We start from the raw sequence: 21,463 nt of genomic DNA, 5'->3' as shown, positions 1-21,463 counted from the left end.
TGGGTTGCAAGATCCCTGCCCCACCACCATGAAATGTGTATGCATGCATGGTTTGGGTTGCAAGATCCCTGCCCCACCCACCATGAAATGTGTATGCATGCATGGTTTGGGTTGCAAGATCCCTGCCCCATCACCAAAACAATAAGAATTGATTGGGATGTACTAAACATGATCCAGCTCAAGTGGAAGTACGGTCAAAAAAACATAACCCATAAAACAAGTTCTAGTATCATTTGCACAAGTTGCCACACTCACACCCTATAAAGTATCAATCCAAGAATAGTACTCAAAAATATGCTAGCCTGGCATTACCCACACATACAGGCAACAATTCAGCCTAGACAGATAATTATGCTAACTTGGACTTTCAAACTCATGCAGATAGCATAGAATACTTAATTAGGTAATAAATCAAGAATAGCACTCCAAACTATGCTAACAAGGCTTTCACATACAATCTCAAAATGGCATAGAACTTCACTGTTGATGAATAATGTAGCATAGTTGGAAATGAATTGCGAAGTCATGGAAATGCACGTAAGTACATGGCAACAGCACTCTCTGGTATCAAACAAAAGAATTGGCATTCAAAATAAGCAAAGAGTACCAGGTCCCTTCAAACATTTATGGCACAGCTGTATAAGGAGAGCTCGCTGTCCGATACCTGGAAACCCTTCAAAGCATCTTTTAAAGTAGAGGGAAACCACTAGAATACTAAGGGGTGTGCGTCACACTGGAAGATAGTCATACAAAGAAAACAGGGCAGAGACAGGGACATGAATGCCTCCGCCCTCAACCATCTCCGGATCCGTCTTGCTGAATAGCAGACGCCAATGTAATCGTTTGATTTAGAGCGCGTGTATGAGAAAAAAATCCCTATGCCAATTACACAACGCAAGGCGGCAAACTGCCTGTGTGCCCTGAATACACAGTGCTGAGAGAGCGCACCCCCGCACCACAGTTGAACGCAGGTTGCCAATCCACGCGGTCACTGCTGTCCATGTAGACATAGAGGAATACAGAGTCCATTTGGCAAATAGATCAGAAAGACGTAGGAATCCACAAAAGTCAATAATATGTTTCAGATGAACGCAGCCTGGTCATGTGAATGTTGCCAGGAGCTGTAAGTCTACCTTGAACTGTTTCCTGCACTTTTCCTTAGCAGGGCAGATAGTGAGAGTCTTTGTAGGCACAAAAGTGATGGTAACTCTGTAGCCGCACCTTCGATTAACTATACGCTTGTTTAACTGCCCTAGTCTGCGTCTGTATGATGGAAATAGACACCGGTGGGGCTACCAGGCACATTTGCCATGACCTCTTCATTATGAGTTTCTCTTAGTTTCTTGCATTGGTTCGATTGCCCTTCAGTTACAATATCTTCTCTCCCGTTCCTGCAGTAGGGCTGAAGTCTTCACGCTAGATCCTTCTCTGCTCGTCGCCATTGTGGCAAATAAAGATGCAGGGTAGCCAGTAGTAAGGTGATAACAGGATCGGGTTTATTCTTAAGGTAAGAGTCATAGGTTACAGGTAAAGTAGATATGAAGGAAGCCCCACCGGGAGCACCATCCTTGATGCTCAGCCCACGCATTCAACTGACACTCTCTCAAACCATGCACACACCAGCATGCTAATTACATCACAGTCACTCTGGCTGAGCAGCAGGGGACAAAACACTAAGAGGAGAATGCATGACAAAGATGAAAATAGAACACACCTCCCTTGTCTATTTTGTTCATAAACAATATAAATGCAAATAAGACAGTAATACACCTCAGCCATAAAAATTATAGCTTAGAAAGAAAAGTAAAAATTCAATCACACAATACATAAAAACAAAAGGACCAGAGAAGAGAACAATGATACAAGGATACGACTAACTCACATAAACATCACTCAGGAGAAACACCCACACTCTCCCCTTTTCACAGACGATAAACAATGGAGGAGGAACAAAAGTGGCACCTAATAATTGAGTCAAAGTATCACTGAATCCGCAGAATAGTTCAAGGGTGCAATACGTGTGCCCCTACGGGTGCCATACATTTGCCCAATTTTAAAGTGCAAAACATATGCCCCTGTGGGTACAACACATATGCCCCAAAAAATGGAACTGTAAGAATGGTTTGAGCATAATGCAGATGCCCACCACCAGGAAACATAAGTAGAGTGTGGGGTTATAAACACTATACCCCACCACAGGTAAATGTAAGAAAGGTGTGAGCGTAACGTAAATGCCAACCACCATGAAACGTAAGTACAGTTTGGAGTTATAACCAAAATACCCCATAACAGGTAAATGTAGAATGGTTTGACCGTAATACAAATGCCCACCACCATGAATCGTAAATGTAAGTACGGTTTGGGTTGCAAGATCCCTGCCCCACCACCATGAAATGTGTATGCATGCATGGTTTGGGTTGCAAGATCCCTGCCCCATCACCAAAACAATAAGAATTGATTGGGATTTACTAAACATGATCCAGCTCAAGTGGAAGTACGGTCAAAAAAACATAACCCATAAAACAAGTTCTAGTATCATTTGCACAAGTTGCCACACTCACACCCTATAAAGTATCAATCCAAGAATAGTACTCAAAAATATGCTAGCCTGGCATTACCCACACATACAGGCAACAATTCAGCCTAGACAGATAATTATGCTAACTTGGACTTTCAAACTCATGCAGATAGCATAGAATAATTAATTAGGTAATAAATCAAGAATAGCACTCCAAACTATGCTAACAAGGCTTTCACATACAATCTCAAAATGGCATAGAACTTCACTGTTGATGAATAATGTAGCATAGTTGGAAATGAATTGCGAAGTCATGGAAATGCACGTAAGTACATGGCAACAGCACTCTCTGGTATCAAACAAAAGAATTGGCATTCAAAATAAGCAAAGAGTACCAGGTCCCTTCAAACATTTATGGCACAGCTGTATAAGGAGAGCTCACTGTCCGATACCTGGAAACCCTTCAAAGCATCTTTTAAAGTAGAGGGAAACCACTAGAATACTAAGGGGTGTGCGTCACACTGGAAGATACTCATACAAAGCAAACAGGGCAGAGACAGGGACATGAATGCCTCCGCCCTCAACCATCTCCGGATCCGTCTTGCTGAATAGCAGACGCCAATGTAATCGTTTGATTTAGAGCGCGTGTATGAGAAATAAATCCCTATGCCAATTACACAACGCAAGGCGGCAAACTGCCTGTGTGCCCTAAATACACAGTGCTGAGATAGCGCACCCCCGCACCACAGTTGAACGCAGGTTGCCAATCCACGCGGTCACTGCTGTCTATGTAGACATAGAGGAATACAGAGTCCATTTGGCAAATAGATCAGAAAGACGTAGGAATCCACAAAAGTCAATAATATGTTTCAGATGATTGCAGCCTGGTCATGTGAATGTTGCCAGGAGCTGTAAGTCTACCTTGAACTGTTTCTTGCACTTTTCCTTAGCAGGGCAGATAGTGAGAGTCTTTGTAGGCACAAAAGTGATGGTAACTCTGTAGCCGCACCTTCGATTAACTATACGCTTGTTTAAATGCCCTAGTCTGCGTCTGTATGATGGAAATAGACACCGGTGGGGCTACCAGGCACATTTGCCATGACCTCTTCATTATGAGTTTCTCTTAGTTTCTTGTATTGGTTCGATTGCCCTTCAGTTACAATATCTTCTCTCCCGTTCCTGCAGTAGTGCTGAAGTCTTCACGCTAGATCCTTCTCTGCTCGTCGCCATTGTGGCAAATAAAGATGCAGGGTAGCCAGTAGTAAGGTGATAACAGGATCAGGTTTATTCTTAAGGTAAGAGTCATAGGTTACAGGTAAAGTAGATATGAAGGAAGCCCCACCGGGAGCACCATCCTTGATGCTCAGCCCACGCATTCAACTGACACTCTCTCAAACCATGCACATACCAGCATGCTAATTACATCACAGTCACTCTGGCTGAGCAGCAGGGGACAAAACACTAAGAGGAGAATGCATGGCAAAGGTGAAGATAGAACACTCCTCCCTTGTCTATTTTATCCATAAACAATATAAATGCAAATAAGACAGTAATACACCTCATCCATAAAAATTAAAGCTTAGTAAGAAAGTACAAATTCAATCACACAATACATAAAAATAAAAGGACTAGAGAAGAGAACAATGATACAAGAATACGACTAACTCACATAAACATCACTCAGGAGAAACACCCGCACTCTCCCCTTTTCACAGACAATAAACAATGGAGGAGGAACAAAAGAGGCACCTAATAATTGAGTCAAAGTATCACTGAATCTGCAGAATAGTTCAAGGGTGCAATACGTGTGCCGCTACGGGTGCCATACATTTGCCCAATTTTAAAGTGCAAAACATATGCCCCTGTGGGTACAACACATATGCCCCAAAAAATGGAACTGTAAGAATGGTTTGAGCATAATGCAGATGCCCACCTCCAGGAAACATAAGTAGAGTGTGGGGTTATAAACACGATACCCCACTACAGGTAAATGTAAGAAAGGTGTGAGCGTAACGTAAATGCCAACCACCATGAAACGTATGTACAGTTTGGAGTTATAACCAAAATACCCCATAACAGGTAAATGTAGAATGGTTTGACCGTAATACAAATGCCCACCACCATGAATCGTAAATGTAAGTACGGTTTGGGTTGCAAGATCCCTGCCCCACCACCATGAAATGTGTATGCATGCATGGTTTGGGTTGCAAGATCCCTCCCCATCACCAAAACAATAAGAATTGATTGGGATGTACTAAACATGATCCAGCTCAAGTGGAAGTACGGTCACAAAAACATAACCCATAAAACAAGTTCTAGTATCATTTGCACAAGTTGCCACACTCACACCCTATAAAGTATCAATCCAAGAATAGTACTAAAAAATATGCTAGCCTGGCATTACCCACACATACAGGCAACAATTCAGCCTAGACAGATAATTATGCTAACTTGGACTTTCAAACTCATGCAGATAGCATAGAATAATTAATTAGGTAATAAATCAAGAATAGCACTCCAAACTATGCTAACAAGGCTTTCACATACAATCTCAAAATGGCATAGAACTTCACTGTTGATGAATAATGTAGCATAGTTGGAAATGAATTGCGAAGTCATGGAAATGCACGTAAGTACATGGCAACAGCACTCTCTGGTATCAAACAAAAGAATTGGCATTCAAAATAAGCAAAGAGTACCAGGTCCCTTCAAACATTTATGGCACAGCTGTATAAGGAGAGCTCGCTGTCCAATACCTGGAAACCCTTCAAAGCATCTTTTAAAGTAGAGGGAAACCACTAGAATACTAAAGGGTGTGCGTCACACTGGAAGATAGTCATACAAAGCAAACAGGGCAGAGACAGGGACATGAATGCCTCCGCCCTCAACCATCTCCGGATCCGTCTTGCTGAATAGCAGACGCCAATGTAATCGTTTGATTTAGAGCGCGTGTATGAGAAATAAATCCCTATGCCAATTACACAACGCAAGGCAGCAAACTGCCTGTGTGCCCTGAATACACAGTGCTGAGAGAGCGCACCCCCGCACCACAGTTGAACGCAGGTTGCCAATCCACGCGGTCACTGCTGTCCATGTAGACATAGAGGAATACAGAGTCCATTTGGCAAATAGATCAGAAAGACGTAGGAATCCACAAAAGTCAATAATATGTTTCAGATGAACGCAGCCTGGTCATGTGAATGTTGCCAGGAGCTGTAAGTCTACCTTGAACTGTTTCCTGCACTTTTCCTTAGCAGGGCAGATAGTGAGAGTCTTTGTAGGCACAAAAGTGATGGTAACTCTGTAGCCGCACCTTCGATTAACTATTCCCCTGTTTAAATGCCCTAGTCTGCATCTGTATGATGGAAATAGACACCGGTGGGGCTACCAGGCACATTTGCCATGACCTCTTCATTATGAGTTTCTCTTAGTTTCTTGTATTGGTTCGATTGCCCTTCAGTTACAATATCTTCTCTCCCGTTCCTGCAGTAGGGCTGAAGTCTTCACGCTAGATCCTTCTCTGCTCGTCGCCATTGTGGCAAATAAAGATGCAGGGTAGCCAGTAGTAAGGTGATAACAGGATCAGGTTTATTCTTAAGGTAAGAGTCATAGGTTACAGGTAAAGTAGATATGAAGGAAGCCCCACCGGGAGCACCATCCTTGATGCTCAGCCCACGCATTCAACTGACACTCTCTCAAACCATGCACACACCAGCATGCTAATTACATCACAGTCACTCTGGCTGAGCAGCAGGGGACAAAACACTAAGAGGAGAATGCATGGCAAAGGTGAAGATAGAACACTCCTCCCTTGTCTATTTTATCCATAAACAATATAAATGCAAATAAGACAGTAATACACCTCATCCATAAAAATTAAAGCTTAGTAAGAAAGTACAAATTCAATCACACAATCCATAAGAATAAAAGGACTAGAGAAGAGAACAATGATACAAGAATACGACTAACTCACATAAACATCACTCAGGAGAAACACCCGCACTCTCCCCTTTTCACAGACAATAAACAATGGAGGAAGAACAAAAGAGGCACCTAATAATTGAGTCAAAGTATCACTGAATCTGCAGAATAGTTCAAGGGTCCAATACGTGTGCCCCTACGGGTGCCATACATTTGCCCAATTTTAAAGTGCAAAACATATGCCCCTGTGGGTACAACACATATGCCCCAAAAAATGGAACTGTAAGAATGGTTTGAGCATAATGCAGATGCCCACCTCCAGGAAACATAAGTAGAGTGTGGGGTTATAAACACGATACCCCACTACAGGTAAATGTAAGAAAGGTGTGAGCGTAACGTAAATGCCAACCACCATGAAACGTATGTACAGTTTGGAGTTATAACCAAAATACCCCATAACAGGTAAATGTAGAATGGTTTGACCGTAATACAAATGCCCACCACCATGAATCGTAAATGTAAGTACGGTTTGGGTTGCAAGATCCCTGCCCCACCACCATGAAATGTGTATGCATGCATGGTTTGGGTTGCAAGATCCCTGCCCCATCACCAAAACAATAAGAATTGATTGGGATGTACTAAACATGATCGAGCTCAAGTGGAAGTACGGTTAAAAAAACATAACCCATAAAACAAGTTCTAGTATCATTTGCACAAGTTGCCACACTCACACCCTATAAAGTATCAATCCAAGAATAGTACTAAAAAATATGCTAGCCTGGCATTACCCACACATACAGGCAACAATTCAGCCTAGACAGATAATTATGCTAACTTGGACTTTCAAACTCATGCAGATAGCATAGAATAATTAATTAGGTAATAAATCAAGAATAGCACTCCAAACTATGCTAACAAGGCTTTCACATACAATCTCAAAATGGCATAGAACTTCACTGTTGATGAATAATGTAGCATAGTTGGAAATGAATTGCGAAGTCATGAAAATGCACGTAAGTACATGGCAACAGCACTCTCTGGTATCAAACAAAAGAATTGGCATTCAAAATAAGCAAAGAGTACCAGGTCCCTTCAAACATTTATGGCACAGCTGTATAAGGAGAGCTCGCTGTCCGATACCTGGAAACCCTTCAAAGCATCTTTTAAAGTAGAGGGAAACCACTAGAATACTAAGGGGTGTGCGTCACACTGGAAGATAGTCATACAAAGCAAACAGGGCAGAGACAGGGACATGAATGCCTCCGCCCTCAGCCATCTCCGGATCCGTCTTGCTGAATAGCAGACGCCAATGTAATCGTTTGATTTAGAGCGCGTGTATGAGAAATAAATCCCTATGCCAATTACACAACGCAAGGCGGCAAACTGCCTGTGTGCCCTGAATACACAGTGCTAAGAGAGCGCACCCCCGCACCACAGTTGAACGCAGGTTGCCAATCCACGAGGTCACTGCTGTCCATGTAGACATAGAGGAATACAGAGTCCATTTGGCAAATAGATCAGAAAGACGTAGGAATCCACAAAAGTCAATAATATGTTTCAGATGAACGCAGCCTGGTCATGTGAATGTTGCCAGGAGCTGTAAGTCTACCTTGAACTGTTTCCTGCACTTTTCCTTAGCAGGGCAGATAGTGAGAGTCTTTGTAGGCACAAAAGTGATGGTAACTCTGTAGCCGCACCTTCGATTAACTATACGCTTGTTTAAATGCCCTAGTCTGCGTCTGTATGATGGAAATAGACACCGGTGGGGCTACCAGGCACATTTGCCATGACCTCTTCATTATGAGTTTCTCTTAGTTTCTTGTATTGGTTCGATTGCCCTTCAGTTACAATATCTTCTCTCCCGTTCCTGCAGTAGGGCTGAAGTCTTCACGCTAGATCCTTCTCTGCTCGTCGCCATTGTGGCAAATAAAGATGCAGGGTAGCCAGTAGTAAGGTGATCACAGGATCAGGTTTATTCTTAAGGTAAGAGTCATAGGTTACAGGTAAAGTAGATATGAAGGAAGCCCCACCGGGAGCACCATCCTTGATGCTCAGCCCACGCATTCAACTGACACTCTCTCAAACCATGCACACACCAGCATGCTAATTACATCACAGTCACTCTGGCTGAGCAGCAGGGGACAAAACACTAAGAGGAGAATGCATGGCAAAGATGAAAATAGAACACTCCTCCCTTGTCTATTTTATCCATAAACAATATAAATGCAAATAAGACAGTAATACACCTCATCCATAAAAATTAAAGCTTAGAAAGAAAGTACAAATTCAATCACACAATACATAAAAATAAAAGGACCAGAGAAGAGAACAATGATACAAGGATACGACTAACTCACATTAACATCACTCAGGAGAAACACCCGCACTCTCCCCTTTTCACAGACAATAAACAATGGAGGAGGAACAAAAGTGGCACCTAATAATTGAGTCAAAGTATCACTGAATCTGCAGAATAGTTCAAGGGTGCAATACGTGTGCCCCTACGGGTGCCATACATTTGCCCAATTTTAAAGTGCAAAACATATGCCCCTGTGGGTACAACACATATGCCCCAAAAAATGGAACTGTAAGAATGGTTTGAGCATAATGCAGATGCCCACCACCAGGAAACATAAGTAGAGTGTGGGGTTATAAACACTATACCCCACCACAGGTAAATGTCAGAGACAGGGACATGAATGCCTCCGCCCTCAGCCATCTCCGGATCCGTCTTGCTGAATAGCAGACACCAATGTAATCGTTTGATTTAGAGCGCGTGTATGACAAATACATCCCTGTGCCAATTGCACAACGCAAGGCGGCAAACTGCCTGTGTGCCCTGAATACACAGTGCTGAGAGAGCGCACCCCCGCACCACAGTTGAACGCAGGTTGCCAATCCACGTTGTCACTGCTGTCCATGTAGACATAGATGAATACAGAGTCCATTTGGCAAATAGATCAGAAAGACGTAGGAATCCACAAAAGTCAATAATACGTTTCAGATGAACGCAGCCTGATCATGTGAATGTTGCCAGGAGCTGTAAGTCTACCTTGAACTGTTTCCTGCACTTTTCCTTAGCAGGGCAGATAGTGAGAGTCTTTGTAGGCACAAAAGTGATGGTAACTCTGTAGCCGCACCTTCGATTAACTATACGCTTGTTTAAATGCCCTAGCCTGCGTCTGTATGATGGAAATAGACACCGGTGGGGCTACCAGGCACATTTGCCATGACCTCTTCATTATGAGTTTCTCTTAGTTTCTTGTATTGGTTCGATTGCCCTTCAGTTAAAATACCTTCTCTCCTGTTCCCGCAGTAGCGCTGAAGTCTTCAAGCTAGATCCTCCTCAGCTCTTCGCCATTGTGGCAAATGAAGATGCAGGGTAGCCAGTAGTAAGGTGATAACAGGATCAGGTTTATTCTTAAGGTAAGAGTCATAGGATTACTTCGCCAAAATAACTACCTCTCTTACGTCCCCCAGAGACCTCTTTCGGATTGTTGATTCCCTGTGCTCTCTGCAAACTCCCAATCCGACTGTCAGTTCTCAAGATCTCTGCGATAGGATCGCTCAGTTCTTTCATTCCAAAATTGCGGATATCTATTCCGCCCTGGAATTACAACGGGCCTCTTTGCCCCCCCTGCGCACTCCGGCCATCTCGGGGGCTGAAATGGAAAATCGGATTGCTAAGGCTAGTCTGTCCTGTTTCCCTCCGCTGAATATAGTCCAACTTGATAGGTTGCTTAGTAAAACAAGATCGGGCTCACCCCTAGACCCTTGCCCTCTCAGAGTTTTTAAGGATTGTAGGGATGTCTTATTGCCCCCTCTTCTCGAGATCATGAACAGGGCAATACATGAGGGTGTGTACCCGGCCGTGTGGAAGAGGGCGGTGGTCAAGCCTCTTTTAAAAAAGCCCTCCCTTGATCCTGAAACCCTGAAGAATTTCCGTCCTATTTCGCTGCTTCCGGCACCTGCTAAAATGCTCGAAACACATCTCATTGAACATCTGATGGCTTTTGTAGATGGGCATGGACTTCTTGATCCAGCCCAACATGGTTTCCGTCGGTCCCATAGTACAGAGTCCGCTCTTACTGTTGTGTTAAACAATATCCGTATGGAGGTGGACCAGGGCCATACTACTTTTCTGGTCCTATTAGACCTTACAGCAGCTTTTGACACCCTATCCCCGGTGACCTTGACAGCTCGCTTGAGGGAGATTGGGCTTGAGGGATCGGCTCTGAGCCTTCTGGCTTCTTTCTTGGATCAGAGAGAACAGAGGGACAAACTAGGCGAATTTTTATCTCCATCCCTGCCTGTTCAATGTGGGGTCCCACAGGGTTCGGCCCTCAGCCCTACCCTTTTTAATATTTATGTGGCCCCACTTGCCAAGTTAATAAGATCCTATGGGATGGAGGTGGTCTCCTATGCAGACGATACCCAGATCATGGTGTCCCTCTCACACCCGGACGATTCCTCTGCTCTCAGCTTTAGAAACTGCATGGAGGCAGTTTCTAAATGGATGATTTGTAACTCCTTAAAGCTGAATGGAGAGAAAACGGAGGTTCTTGTTTTTGGTGGTGGGAGTGACCTATGGTCTGATAAGTGGTGGCCCCCCTCCTTGGGAATGTGTCCCTCTCCCACTCACTCAGCTCGTAATCTGGGGGTCCTGATTGATCCTTCACTCTCTATGAACCTACAGGTAAATAGAACGGTGTTGACCTGCTGGGGCATCATCAAAATCCTAAGAAAAATAAAATACTACCTTGCTCCCTCTGCACGCAAACAAGTAGTTATAGCCCTTGTGTCCTCACGTCTTGACTATTGTAATGCTCTTTACTCGGGTCTAGACAAGGGTTTGGTGCAGCGACTGCAAACTGTTCAGAATGCGGCTGCCAAATTTGTAACGGACGCCCCAAGGCTCTCCTCTGCCACTGCTGTCAGGAAAAGCCTACACTGGCTTCCTATTTCGGCTAGGATCACCTTTAAGATCCTTAGTCTAACATAACATACTAGGCCAAGGAGCGAGAGGAATCAATGATCTCTTAGTTCCCGATGTCCCCGCCAGAAATCTTCGGTCCTCAGATAAGAAACTGTTATTGGTACCTCGTTTCAGGAGAACCAGGTGGGGAGGAAGGGCTTTTTCCTATCTGGCGCCCAAGCTCTGGAATGCTCTCCCTATGGAAATTAGAGCTCAACCATCAGTCCCCTTGTTCAGAAAAGCGTTAAAGACCTGGCTATTTGTTATGGCATATCCGTGAGCTGGCCTCTGTGTTCTGATTTTATTGGTAGGCGCCTTGATGCCTTCGGGCTTAGTTTGCGCGATACAAATTGCTTTTCATTCATTCATTCATTCATTCATTCATTCATTCATAGGTTACAGGTAAAGTAGATATGAAGGAAGCCCCACCGGGAGCACCATCCTTGCTGCTCAGCCCACGCATTCAACTGACACTCTCTCAAACCATGCACATACCAGCATGCTAATTACATCACAGTCACTCTGGCTGAGCAGCAGGGGACAAAACACTGAGAGGAGAATGCATGGCAAAGGTGAAGATATCACAGAAGGCTACAGAATTGGAGAGGACCAAAGGAAAAACGGGACAGCTACCTCCTGCACCCACACCACACTTTTGGCATGGAAATGTGCATCTAGCAGATGAAAATGTGAAGAACATGGCATGAAAGTGCACCTAACAGGGGCATTGCAATACTGGTATGGAAATATCTACCTAATGGGCAGTATGATACTGGCATGGCAAAGTGTACCTACCTGAGGCACATATGAAGAACCTGTGGCAAATAGCGGTATTCTCATACTTGCATGTGATTAGCTTCTTAACTCGCATAATGTGGAATAACAATATTTACATTTCTTTAGCAAATGAGAACTACCTGGCATGGCACCATATTGAATAGTACCATTGTCATACTGGCATACAAGAATGTTTCCTTAACTGAAGTAATGTGCCATTGCTGATTTTAGCATGTGTCCCCTTTGGATATGCATTGATAACAAAACTTTAGTTTCTCATCAATTTGTGTAAATGTTTGATTTTTCTCCATAGTTTTTTGCCAACATATATGAAAGTAAAATTCAATATGTGTGTAAGCAAAAGGTGCTGCACAAAAGAAAGGTGCAGCCAGGGTTATGCTTGAGTTCTTACTATAATCGCTACTGGAAGCTTCGAAGCCACTTTTTAAACATAAAGCAAGAGGTGAACTTGCTCCAACTGGTTCTAATGTAGAAGGTCATGATTGAAAAGAAGCCCATGCTCCCCACCCCATCTCATTAGCTAGTGCACCACTCGTGACCCTGCATAGTCTCCGGTTCTATTTTTACTCCGTCTTTTGTTTCCGAGTCATTTTAAGGATTCCCAAATATTCTTACATTCTCAATAATTCGTAGCCTGCTTTTTAAAATGTAAATGGGACCACTATAGGAAATGTTTTGCATTACTAGGTACTGTATTTTTTCGTTTCTGCTAATGTCTCATGTCTCCACTTTACAGCTAGAAGACGACATTGTAGCCAAACCTCAGTATTTCCAGTCAATAAAAACCTTTGCTCTGCAGCAGCCGTCTGACGAGTGGCTTTTTCTAGAATTTTCGCAGCTCGGTTTTATAGGTAAGCTCAAATTCGTTCCTGTTTATTAATGTATTGTTAGATGGTATTATTTTGTTCTCTGGATTCATTTACATATAAAAGAAAATCCTCATGCTTGATAAGCATTCGCTTCATTTTTATCAGCGTGACAGGTGGTTTAATTTAGAAATGTTAATATTCTCCTAATGCAAATCATCACTACAGCTCCCTTGCAACATTTTGGTTGTTTTGCTACAGAATCCAGGTACTTTGTAAGTAAAAGGGTCGCAGAGACCACTGCTTTGAACTATTTTTGCAGCATTTCAAGAATAATCCTATTTTACAGTATTGTGGCTTTTTACCGTTATTGGTCTTGTGATAAGTCTATATATAAAGATACTTTTTTTTCTATAATAACCTGTGTGGTGTCCCTTTGTAGTGTTCTTCGCTGTGTTACTGTGTATGGTCATAAATGCTTCACACACTGCCTCTGAGATAAGCCTTGCTGCTCGTGCTACGTTACCACAGGGTTGAGCAGGGGTTATCAAAGGGTGTAGCCCGCTTACTCTGACTTAGGAAGAAGGGTCCGTACTTGGACAGTGGCCAGCCATTGCCAACTAGAGACCTCCTTTAGCACTTTGTATTTTTACAAGGCGAGAAAGAGCTGCCGCAGTTAAACTTGCTGAATTGCTGTATCGATGCAATTGGTAGTCCCATGTGAGAATGCCAAGTCAATCAGTCCCTCCTTGGTGGTTGTGTTGTTTCTTTTAGGGTGTTGGCTAGAGTTTGGCAAATGCAGACCTTTGCCAAAATTAGTGGCTACCCCATGTGTTTGACCTGACATCCTTGGCGTGTTTTGTCACAGTTTTTTGCCTTCAATCTTCCTGTTTTTGTTGTCTAAGTTTTTGCTGGTTTTAGGACTCTGCACTTTTTACCACTACTAACCAGTGCTAAAGTGCTTGTGCTTATGCCTTTAAACGGATAACATTGGCTAACATCCAATTGGCACAGTTATTTACTAGTCCATAGTAAAGTGGTATTTCATGTACCCAGGGCCTGAAAACTAAATACTACTAGTAGGCCTACAGTAATAAATGTGCCACCCACACAAGTAGCCTTGAAAACATTTCTCAGGTCTGCCATTGCAGCTTGTATGTTCAGTTTTAAACTGCCATTTTGACTTAGCAAGATAAAACGTTTGCCAGGTTTAAACCTTCATTTTTCTTACATAGAAATCACCTCTAGGGTGGGCCCTAAGCAGCCCAGGGGGTAGGGTGCAATATATTTTAAAAGGTGGGCATGTGCCTTTAAGTTTTACATGTCCTAGTAGTGAAAAACACTTAAATTCGTTTCTCACCACTGCAATGCATAGAGTTAAAAAAAGAATGTTTTTTATTAGAGATGCCACTGACATAATGCCATAGAAGCACACACCTATAATCAATTGCATGAAATAAAAATAAAAATAAGGCTTGTTATCAACATCAAGAAAAGGAAAGGAAGGGGCAATAGGAGTTACAAAAAAAGTGTGATAAACTGTGTGCGCTTGACCCTTCTTGTACCCCTGGAATGCATGTGTTTCAAGCCCTGCTTTAGGCAACGTTGGTTTCTCAAGGAAGAGCGCTTCCGCATCTTCACTCAGACATTGACTGCATTGTGAGGCTGATGCTTGCGGCCCCTCTTGGATTGCCTCGTGTGGAGCAGGCATTGCCTCCCGCTTTAGCGATCACCCTCGTGGTTCAGACCTACTGCAGAACCACATCACACTTCAGGTCATAAAAAAGCGGCAATAATTTATCCGCTTTGAAGAATTCCCATTCTGATTACTTTACAATACGGGAAACAGTTTATCCAGCTGGCCATGAAACGACAAGTCAGCATAGTCGCCTCCTCCTGATCCACATCCTCCACATGCTCCGCAGAATCTTCAGATAGATCCCAATCAATGCCAGAAAAACCATCACACAGGCCCTTGTCAACATCCGCCTCGACTACAGCAATGCTTTCTATGCTGGAATACCCACCCAGCTCCTCAGAAGTCTCCAGACCATACAAAATGCTATAGCCAGACTCATCCTGGACCTCCTCAAATGGAACCACATCACTCCACACCTCAGAAACCTCCACTCACTCCCCATCCAGATGAGATGCCAGTTCAGGATCCTCACACATGCGTACAAAGCTCTGCACGACCAAGGACCATCCTACATCAGCCACTGACTGAACTTTCATCAGCCCTCAAGTAACCTGCTGCATTCTCCCTTGCTCACACCCCCTGCATCCGACACAGCCGCAGCGGTGGCCGCTCTTTCTCCTACATTGCCGCCAAGACCTGGAACAACCTGCTCCCCCCACCTTTCGACAGCACCCTCCCTGGCGGACTTCAGGAAGAAACTCAAGACCTGGCTTTTACTGAGAAACGGCACCCGTCAGTGCCCCAAATACCCTTAGGGGTGACAGTGCTGTGCTTTAAAAATGACTGATTGATTGAGTTATCCTAACTGTCACTCCTCGGATGCTATCAGCTTCAGTACTTCCCCATTCCTGATTGCGGGCAGTCCGTGTCTAATCTCTCAAGGGTACGTCTTTACCAATTGATTGTGGCCATTCTCCCTGTATGCCTGATATTAATTCTGTCTCTTTCATGCCTTTCTCTTTTTTTAAAAGTTACTCATACTGGATACCCCGAGTAAGTAACTTTTCAATTTCCTTTTTGAGCACTTTCTATATCCAATTCGCAGTCTAGAAGGAGACGATTAAGGTAGTGTCACATGGTCAGGATAGGCCCAGTAAGGAACACCATCATTTATGTGCTCATGTTTCTTAAGTTTCCTTCTCTGTACACACAATGACTTTTGAGATACATTTGCATACGTGATAATGCAGGATAACATTCTCCGAATCGGCTTTGCTTACATTTCTACTTCGTAGGCACACTATCACGACACCTTGAACAGTCTGTACAAGATATAAAGTTACCTGCGGAAAAATCGTTATTGTTATAGACCGATAGACAATTTTGGCCAAACAGAGGTTGTGACATGGCCGCGTGGGTGCTGTTTGTTATATAAACAGAACCACTTCCTTGTTTGGGGAGAGGAGTACTCGTCCTACACTATGAGGTCACTACATGCCGGAATTCCAGCTCAGCTCATTCCTGTTTCCTGACATGAGGGATGTCCAGCTCTACACCAATACGGACAGCCTGATGACACTTAACTGCAAGTAATGAGGAGTTAGTTCATCCGGCAGGGATTTTGCAGATCATCCACCCTAGTCAAGACCAGGTTTGGGAGCGCTAGCTAGGGGTACACTATTCACATCATGTATATGTATTAACGGTCTTAGCACAATGCTGGAATGGTTCATCCTTTTCAATATTCTTATATTGCTAATTATGCTAATCTGTTTCAGTCTACTAATAATTGCAGTGCATGTATTTTATACAAGAATTGCATGGCTTCAATAAATATTGAAATGCCTTGCTGAGTATTTCTTGTGTGTTTTCTTTGGGTGTGCATGAGAGTTCAAGCGAAAAGGTCCGAGACCGGTTACCAGCATTTCCTTGGGGAGTCAGTGTTGTCATGTTCTCAGGTTACAAACACATTTGTCACCCTATAAGGTTTGGGGCTGCGGATGGTGCACTGTGGGCTAGCAGGACGATAGGCCAACATATCCTGAGGGTGTGCACGAAATCAGTCTTGCACAATCCTCATGTTTATGTTGTCCAACAAACGCACAGTTTTACCGGTGAGGTACAAGCCGTATGACAGTAGACTCTCAATTATTAATTAGTCTGGCACCGCTCCTTCTACTTGTATAGAGCAATCATTTTTGTTGTATTCATTTTTTAGGTATCTCTTTATTTGTTGGTCCTGATGAGACCCAATATCCGCAACTGGGTTGAAACGCCATAGACTCTTGTAAAATGCAAACAAACCAACTAGAGACGCCATCAATTGATATTAGGGTTTGGATTTATTATGATTCTTGGACTATATGGATATATACATATTTGGCTGTTTGTTGTTCAAAGGAACTCTCGTCTATGTTGTTTTTCTGTCATTTGTCTGTTCTCTTTATTATTATTGTTGTTTTGTTTGGTTCCCCTTTTTCATATGGGACACTACGCGCAATGAAGAATAATAAGAATATTAGTTGATATATATTGCTATTGACGACTCTTTTATAATTTATGTTGTTAACAAATACACTTATATAGAGCCATTGTTGCATTCTGTATCCTTGAACTAACTGCATCTCTAATTAGAACCATTGTTTGTTAAAAATGCTTTGTGCCCTGGTTCTTGTTGAGAAGGGGCTGCCCTTGTTTTTCTAAAGAACATTTAGAAAGTCGGCATTTTCTTTTCCTAACCATTGTGTGCCTGCAGCCTCTTTCCTGGGTCACATGACTAGGAGTAACTGGCAGTTGGTCTTTGTATGTTGCTCCCAGACAGTGAGACAAAGGACCATAGGTGTTGGCAGGATGGGTCATCTCTGACTTGATGAGAGGGAGGAGCTGTCAACTACCACACTTGCACATCACAAAAGTTCTGCATGAGCACACTCACAAAGGGTTTGGTGCTCATCTAATGTGACCCCAAACAATCAGGCCAGGATAGGGAGGTAGGAATTTCAAAACTCCTATGGGGTCTAAACCTCCAGACCCTTCTCCTACTTCAAATTTGGCACCAGGTATAAATATTAATAAATATTAGATACTCAGACCCAACTCTTCAGTAAACCTCTGGGCCCGTGGAAGGCTCCGAAAGACTGTTGTGCTGTTCTGCAAGAAGAATGGTGTGATATGTGCATACAAAGTGAGATGAAGCTGTCTGTGACAGCTACAGCTGTCATCTCCTGGAAGTTTGGTGGGTGATGATGTAGTGGAATGTGTGAGGCAGGTGAGGCAGTTGGTGGTTAATGAGAGCTGTTTGTTGACCATTTTGTCTTGATGAGACCTTCTTGTGGAGAATAAATACTTTGTCATCTACACTGCGAGTCCTGCAATCTTTCACGTGAAGCTTGTTACATATGGCTTCTCTTCTGCCCTGCTGCTTGCTGCTCTGCTTCCTGAGTAAAAGTACTGCGCCTCCATCTTGAATCCAGGCCCACTAGAGAGACTCCAAGGGCTAGTTGGATGGTCTCCTCGTCAGAGCCTCAGGGAGAGAAAAGGCTCCAACCACCTAGAACCTGGACTCTGTCTGCAGTGAGTCCTACACCCCAAATGATCTCAACCCAGTCCTGGACCCTTGGAAGTTGGCCTGACAGTGCTCTGCCAGCCCAATGTTCTTAGGATGGAAGAAAAGAAAACATGACTTTAATTTTAGCAGCAAAGCACAGAGTTTATTTACTTGATCGAGGGGGAAGCTTAGAAACCTCTGCTCAGCTGTGACCTAAAACGTCCCGTGGTACATGAGCACACAGTGATATGTATACCTTTTTTATTTCAACGGTGAATAAGTCACATGCATAATTATTGATAGAAACTTCCAGCAAGTGTCACTATTAACAAAAGACAATACTGTTCTAAAAAAATAACTAGTCATGTGTTTATAAATGTCTACACCTGGGGTATGACACATTTCTATGCTAGCTTGGTGTCCTTGGCTTGTCTGGTTCTGAAGCATGAGGCACTACTCCTACATGTCTGGGGTTCTATGAAGCATAACATCCTGGCTGCCTCGCACGTCTATTCTATTCTTATCAACATATTTTATTACACACGTGTTCCCTACAAACCAGGCCTGTGGCCTTCACAGCTACAGTAGCTGCCTAAATATATTTCTCTAGTCTACGAAAACATGCATTTGCTTTTCTCCCTTCAAATCTTAACCCTATTGGTGCTGCTTTTCATTCTGCTGTTGTAGCAAGGCTAGGCCTGTATTGGTCTTTCACTACATACATTTGTAGACGTTTTCCAGCTAAGGTTTGCATTGAAACATACACACTTTCTCCATTATTTACACCAGAAGTGGTACTATGAGCAGAACCGATGCAGCTTGATGCAGCTCTTAGCAACTTCGCTTCAGAATTTCTGCAGCTCGACACAGCCCCGATGCTGAACCTCGCATCGCAGCCTGCAGTCTCCTCAGAGCCACCGCTGCGTGATGCATCCTTGATGCAGGCCTTTTCATCGCATGCCCCTCGGTGATGGCATTCTTGATGACAGTGCAGGATTTCGCATCGCAGCACCGCAAATTATTCAGAACCGCCAGTGCACGATGCATCTTCGACACAGGACTTCAAATCCTAAGCCCCTCGTCAACGGCATCCTCGGTGACACAGGATTCCACATTGCAGACTCGCTGCTCCTCTGAACCACTGCTGCACAATGCAATCTCGAGGAGGAACCTCATAAAGCTCTGTAGACTCTCAATTCCATAGGACAGCCACCTATTGTGAAATTTAAACAATAGTTAAAAATGCATCATTTCACGCTCAAAGCCCCAGGCACAGGAACATGTATTCCATCTGCTACTTTGACCCGCATGCCCTCACCTGCAGCCGACCTTCCCTATATAGCACTACACTCTATATATGTAAATCGGTGTAAATATTCATAATCACTGTATGTAAAATGCTCTTGTAATCACCACTCAACCTTCACATACCATGAACTCTTGTTTATGTATTCACCGCATCTGTCATTTTGAACTGCCTCAGTGCTATGTACTGCTCTTATGTTAGGATAGCTAATCTCAATAAATACAAAATAGGACAATTCAATACACTTAAAAAAAATAGTTCCATATAATAAGTTACTGTGTCCACACAGATGGAAATTTACGTAACATAATTTACACCACCCAAAATATTAATGGCACACATCCAAACGTTCAGGCTGGGAGCTGAAACACAGGAACACAGTAATTTGCTCATGATCAAGGAATGTGCTGAGAATCTCACTATTGATAGGTTTCTGTGGGACCATGTATTATTCTCAACTTTCTGTAGGCTCTTGGATGAAATGTGTATTTCCTTGGATCTTCGCCACAGAGATGGAATATGTTTTCTAGCCTCTTAGCTTGTTTTGGCCAATTCCATAGAGTGGCTAGCCTAACTACATAGGAGCTACTGGTTCATGGATGCTTTAACCAATTAGATCGGATCTGGGTATCTTTCACGACCAGGGGAAATAATGACACTGCGCTTTAGCATCCTCCATCACCACTTCCTTTTTCCTGTACAGTGATTTCTACACATGAACATTGGACCTCTAAATGCACTCTTTCCCATCTATGGTCTTTCTTTATATTTCTGCTATATATGGCAACTCACTTGCTTTCTACTGACAGACTGGAAAGAAGTCCTCTGAAGTAGCACAATTCATCATACTGCAGAGGTAAAATGGAGGGAGGCGTCCATCCTAGTTCTGACATCTTTACATTTTTTTTCTGTACCAGTAACCACAGGAATTCTGCCTGTACCCAACTGCAGGCAGAACGAGCTTCTCTTTCAGTTTCAGGTGCTTTAAAAACAAGTGCATCCACTTTGAAAGCACTGGACACCAGATACCAACTTCCTTTCAGAAGTTACCGCTTATTGTATTTGAGCCCATTGTGGTGCAAATGGCCTCTAAGAATAGTGAGCTGCAGATAGGGAAACGCTATATCCGTACCCTGACCTTGAACTGGCTCTATCAGGCCATGGGGTGACCCCAGATTCCACTTTGACCTTGAAGCTTTTGTTTGGCTTAATAGCGCACTGCCACACCATTATCGACCAAGAGGCAGGTAAATAGTTTAAACTGTCTAGATTGACGGAGTGGTGTATCCTTACACATACATGAACAATATGTGCTCACATGGGACTTCACATGGCAAAAGCGGCCAATGGACTGAACTGGCTTTGATCTTATGCTAATTACTGTGCAGGTGAGGCGTAGGGTTGATTTCAGGAGCTCATTTTGTTTTTTTCTGTTTATGTTCACAGGAAAGCTTTTCAAATCCAAAGACTTGCCTTTGATCGTAGAGTTCTTTCTGATGTTCTATAAGGATAAGCCGATAGACTGGCTTCTGGACCATATACTGTGGGTCAAAGTGTGCAATCCCGAAAAGGACGCGGTGAGTACCTTCTGCTTTCTTGCGTTCACAACAGGCGCAGTGACCCATTGAGATAAGGATGCCTTTAGGGTGTACATAAAATAACAAAACGAGAAATGGAAGAGACAATTAGCACAAAATCTTGTTTGCGCTTTGTAAGGTTTTACTTGTTATAAACGGCCACTTACTGCAAAACGTACAAACATGTAGTGGCCAGAATGAGGTAAGTTTAGTGTGCTTCCCAGGACTTGTTATTACCACCCATAGGAAGCAGCATACCTATCAATTATAGACCTTGATTAGTGTTAACAGTGGCCACACCTGACTTGCCCTGGAGCTGCTGGCGTTACCTTGGGCTAAGAAGTCGGCAAGGATGTGGTCCGCCGGCTAAATTGCC

General features: G+C 43.3%; 1 protein-coding gene across 1 annotated transcript in view; it reads left to right on the top strand.

The window, feature by feature from the left end:
- MGAT4D (MGAT4 family member D) overlaps positions 1 to 21,463 on the top strand; it is a 666,451-nt gene that overhangs the window by 448,736 nt on the left and 196,252 nt on the right. The window contains exons 8-9 of the mRNA XM_085641583.1: positions 12,949 to 13,063; positions 20,957 to 21,087. Coding sequence (XP_085497709.1) covers positions 12,949 to 13,063; positions 20,957 to 21,087 — 246 coding nt within the window. The remainder of the gene's footprint in view (positions 1 to 12,948; positions 13,064 to 20,956; positions 21,088 to 21,463) is intronic.

Source organism: Triturus cristatus, chromosome 2_2 (assembly GCF_964204655.1).
Source record: "Triturus cristatus chromosome 2_2, aTriCri1.1, whole genome shotgun sequence".
Classification (NCBI taxonomy): Eukaryota; Metazoa; Chordata; class Amphibia; order Caudata; family Salamandridae; genus Triturus; species Triturus cristatus.
The sequence above is the reverse complement of the archived record's forward strand: the minus strand, read 5'-3'. Positions and strand labels throughout refer to the sequence as shown.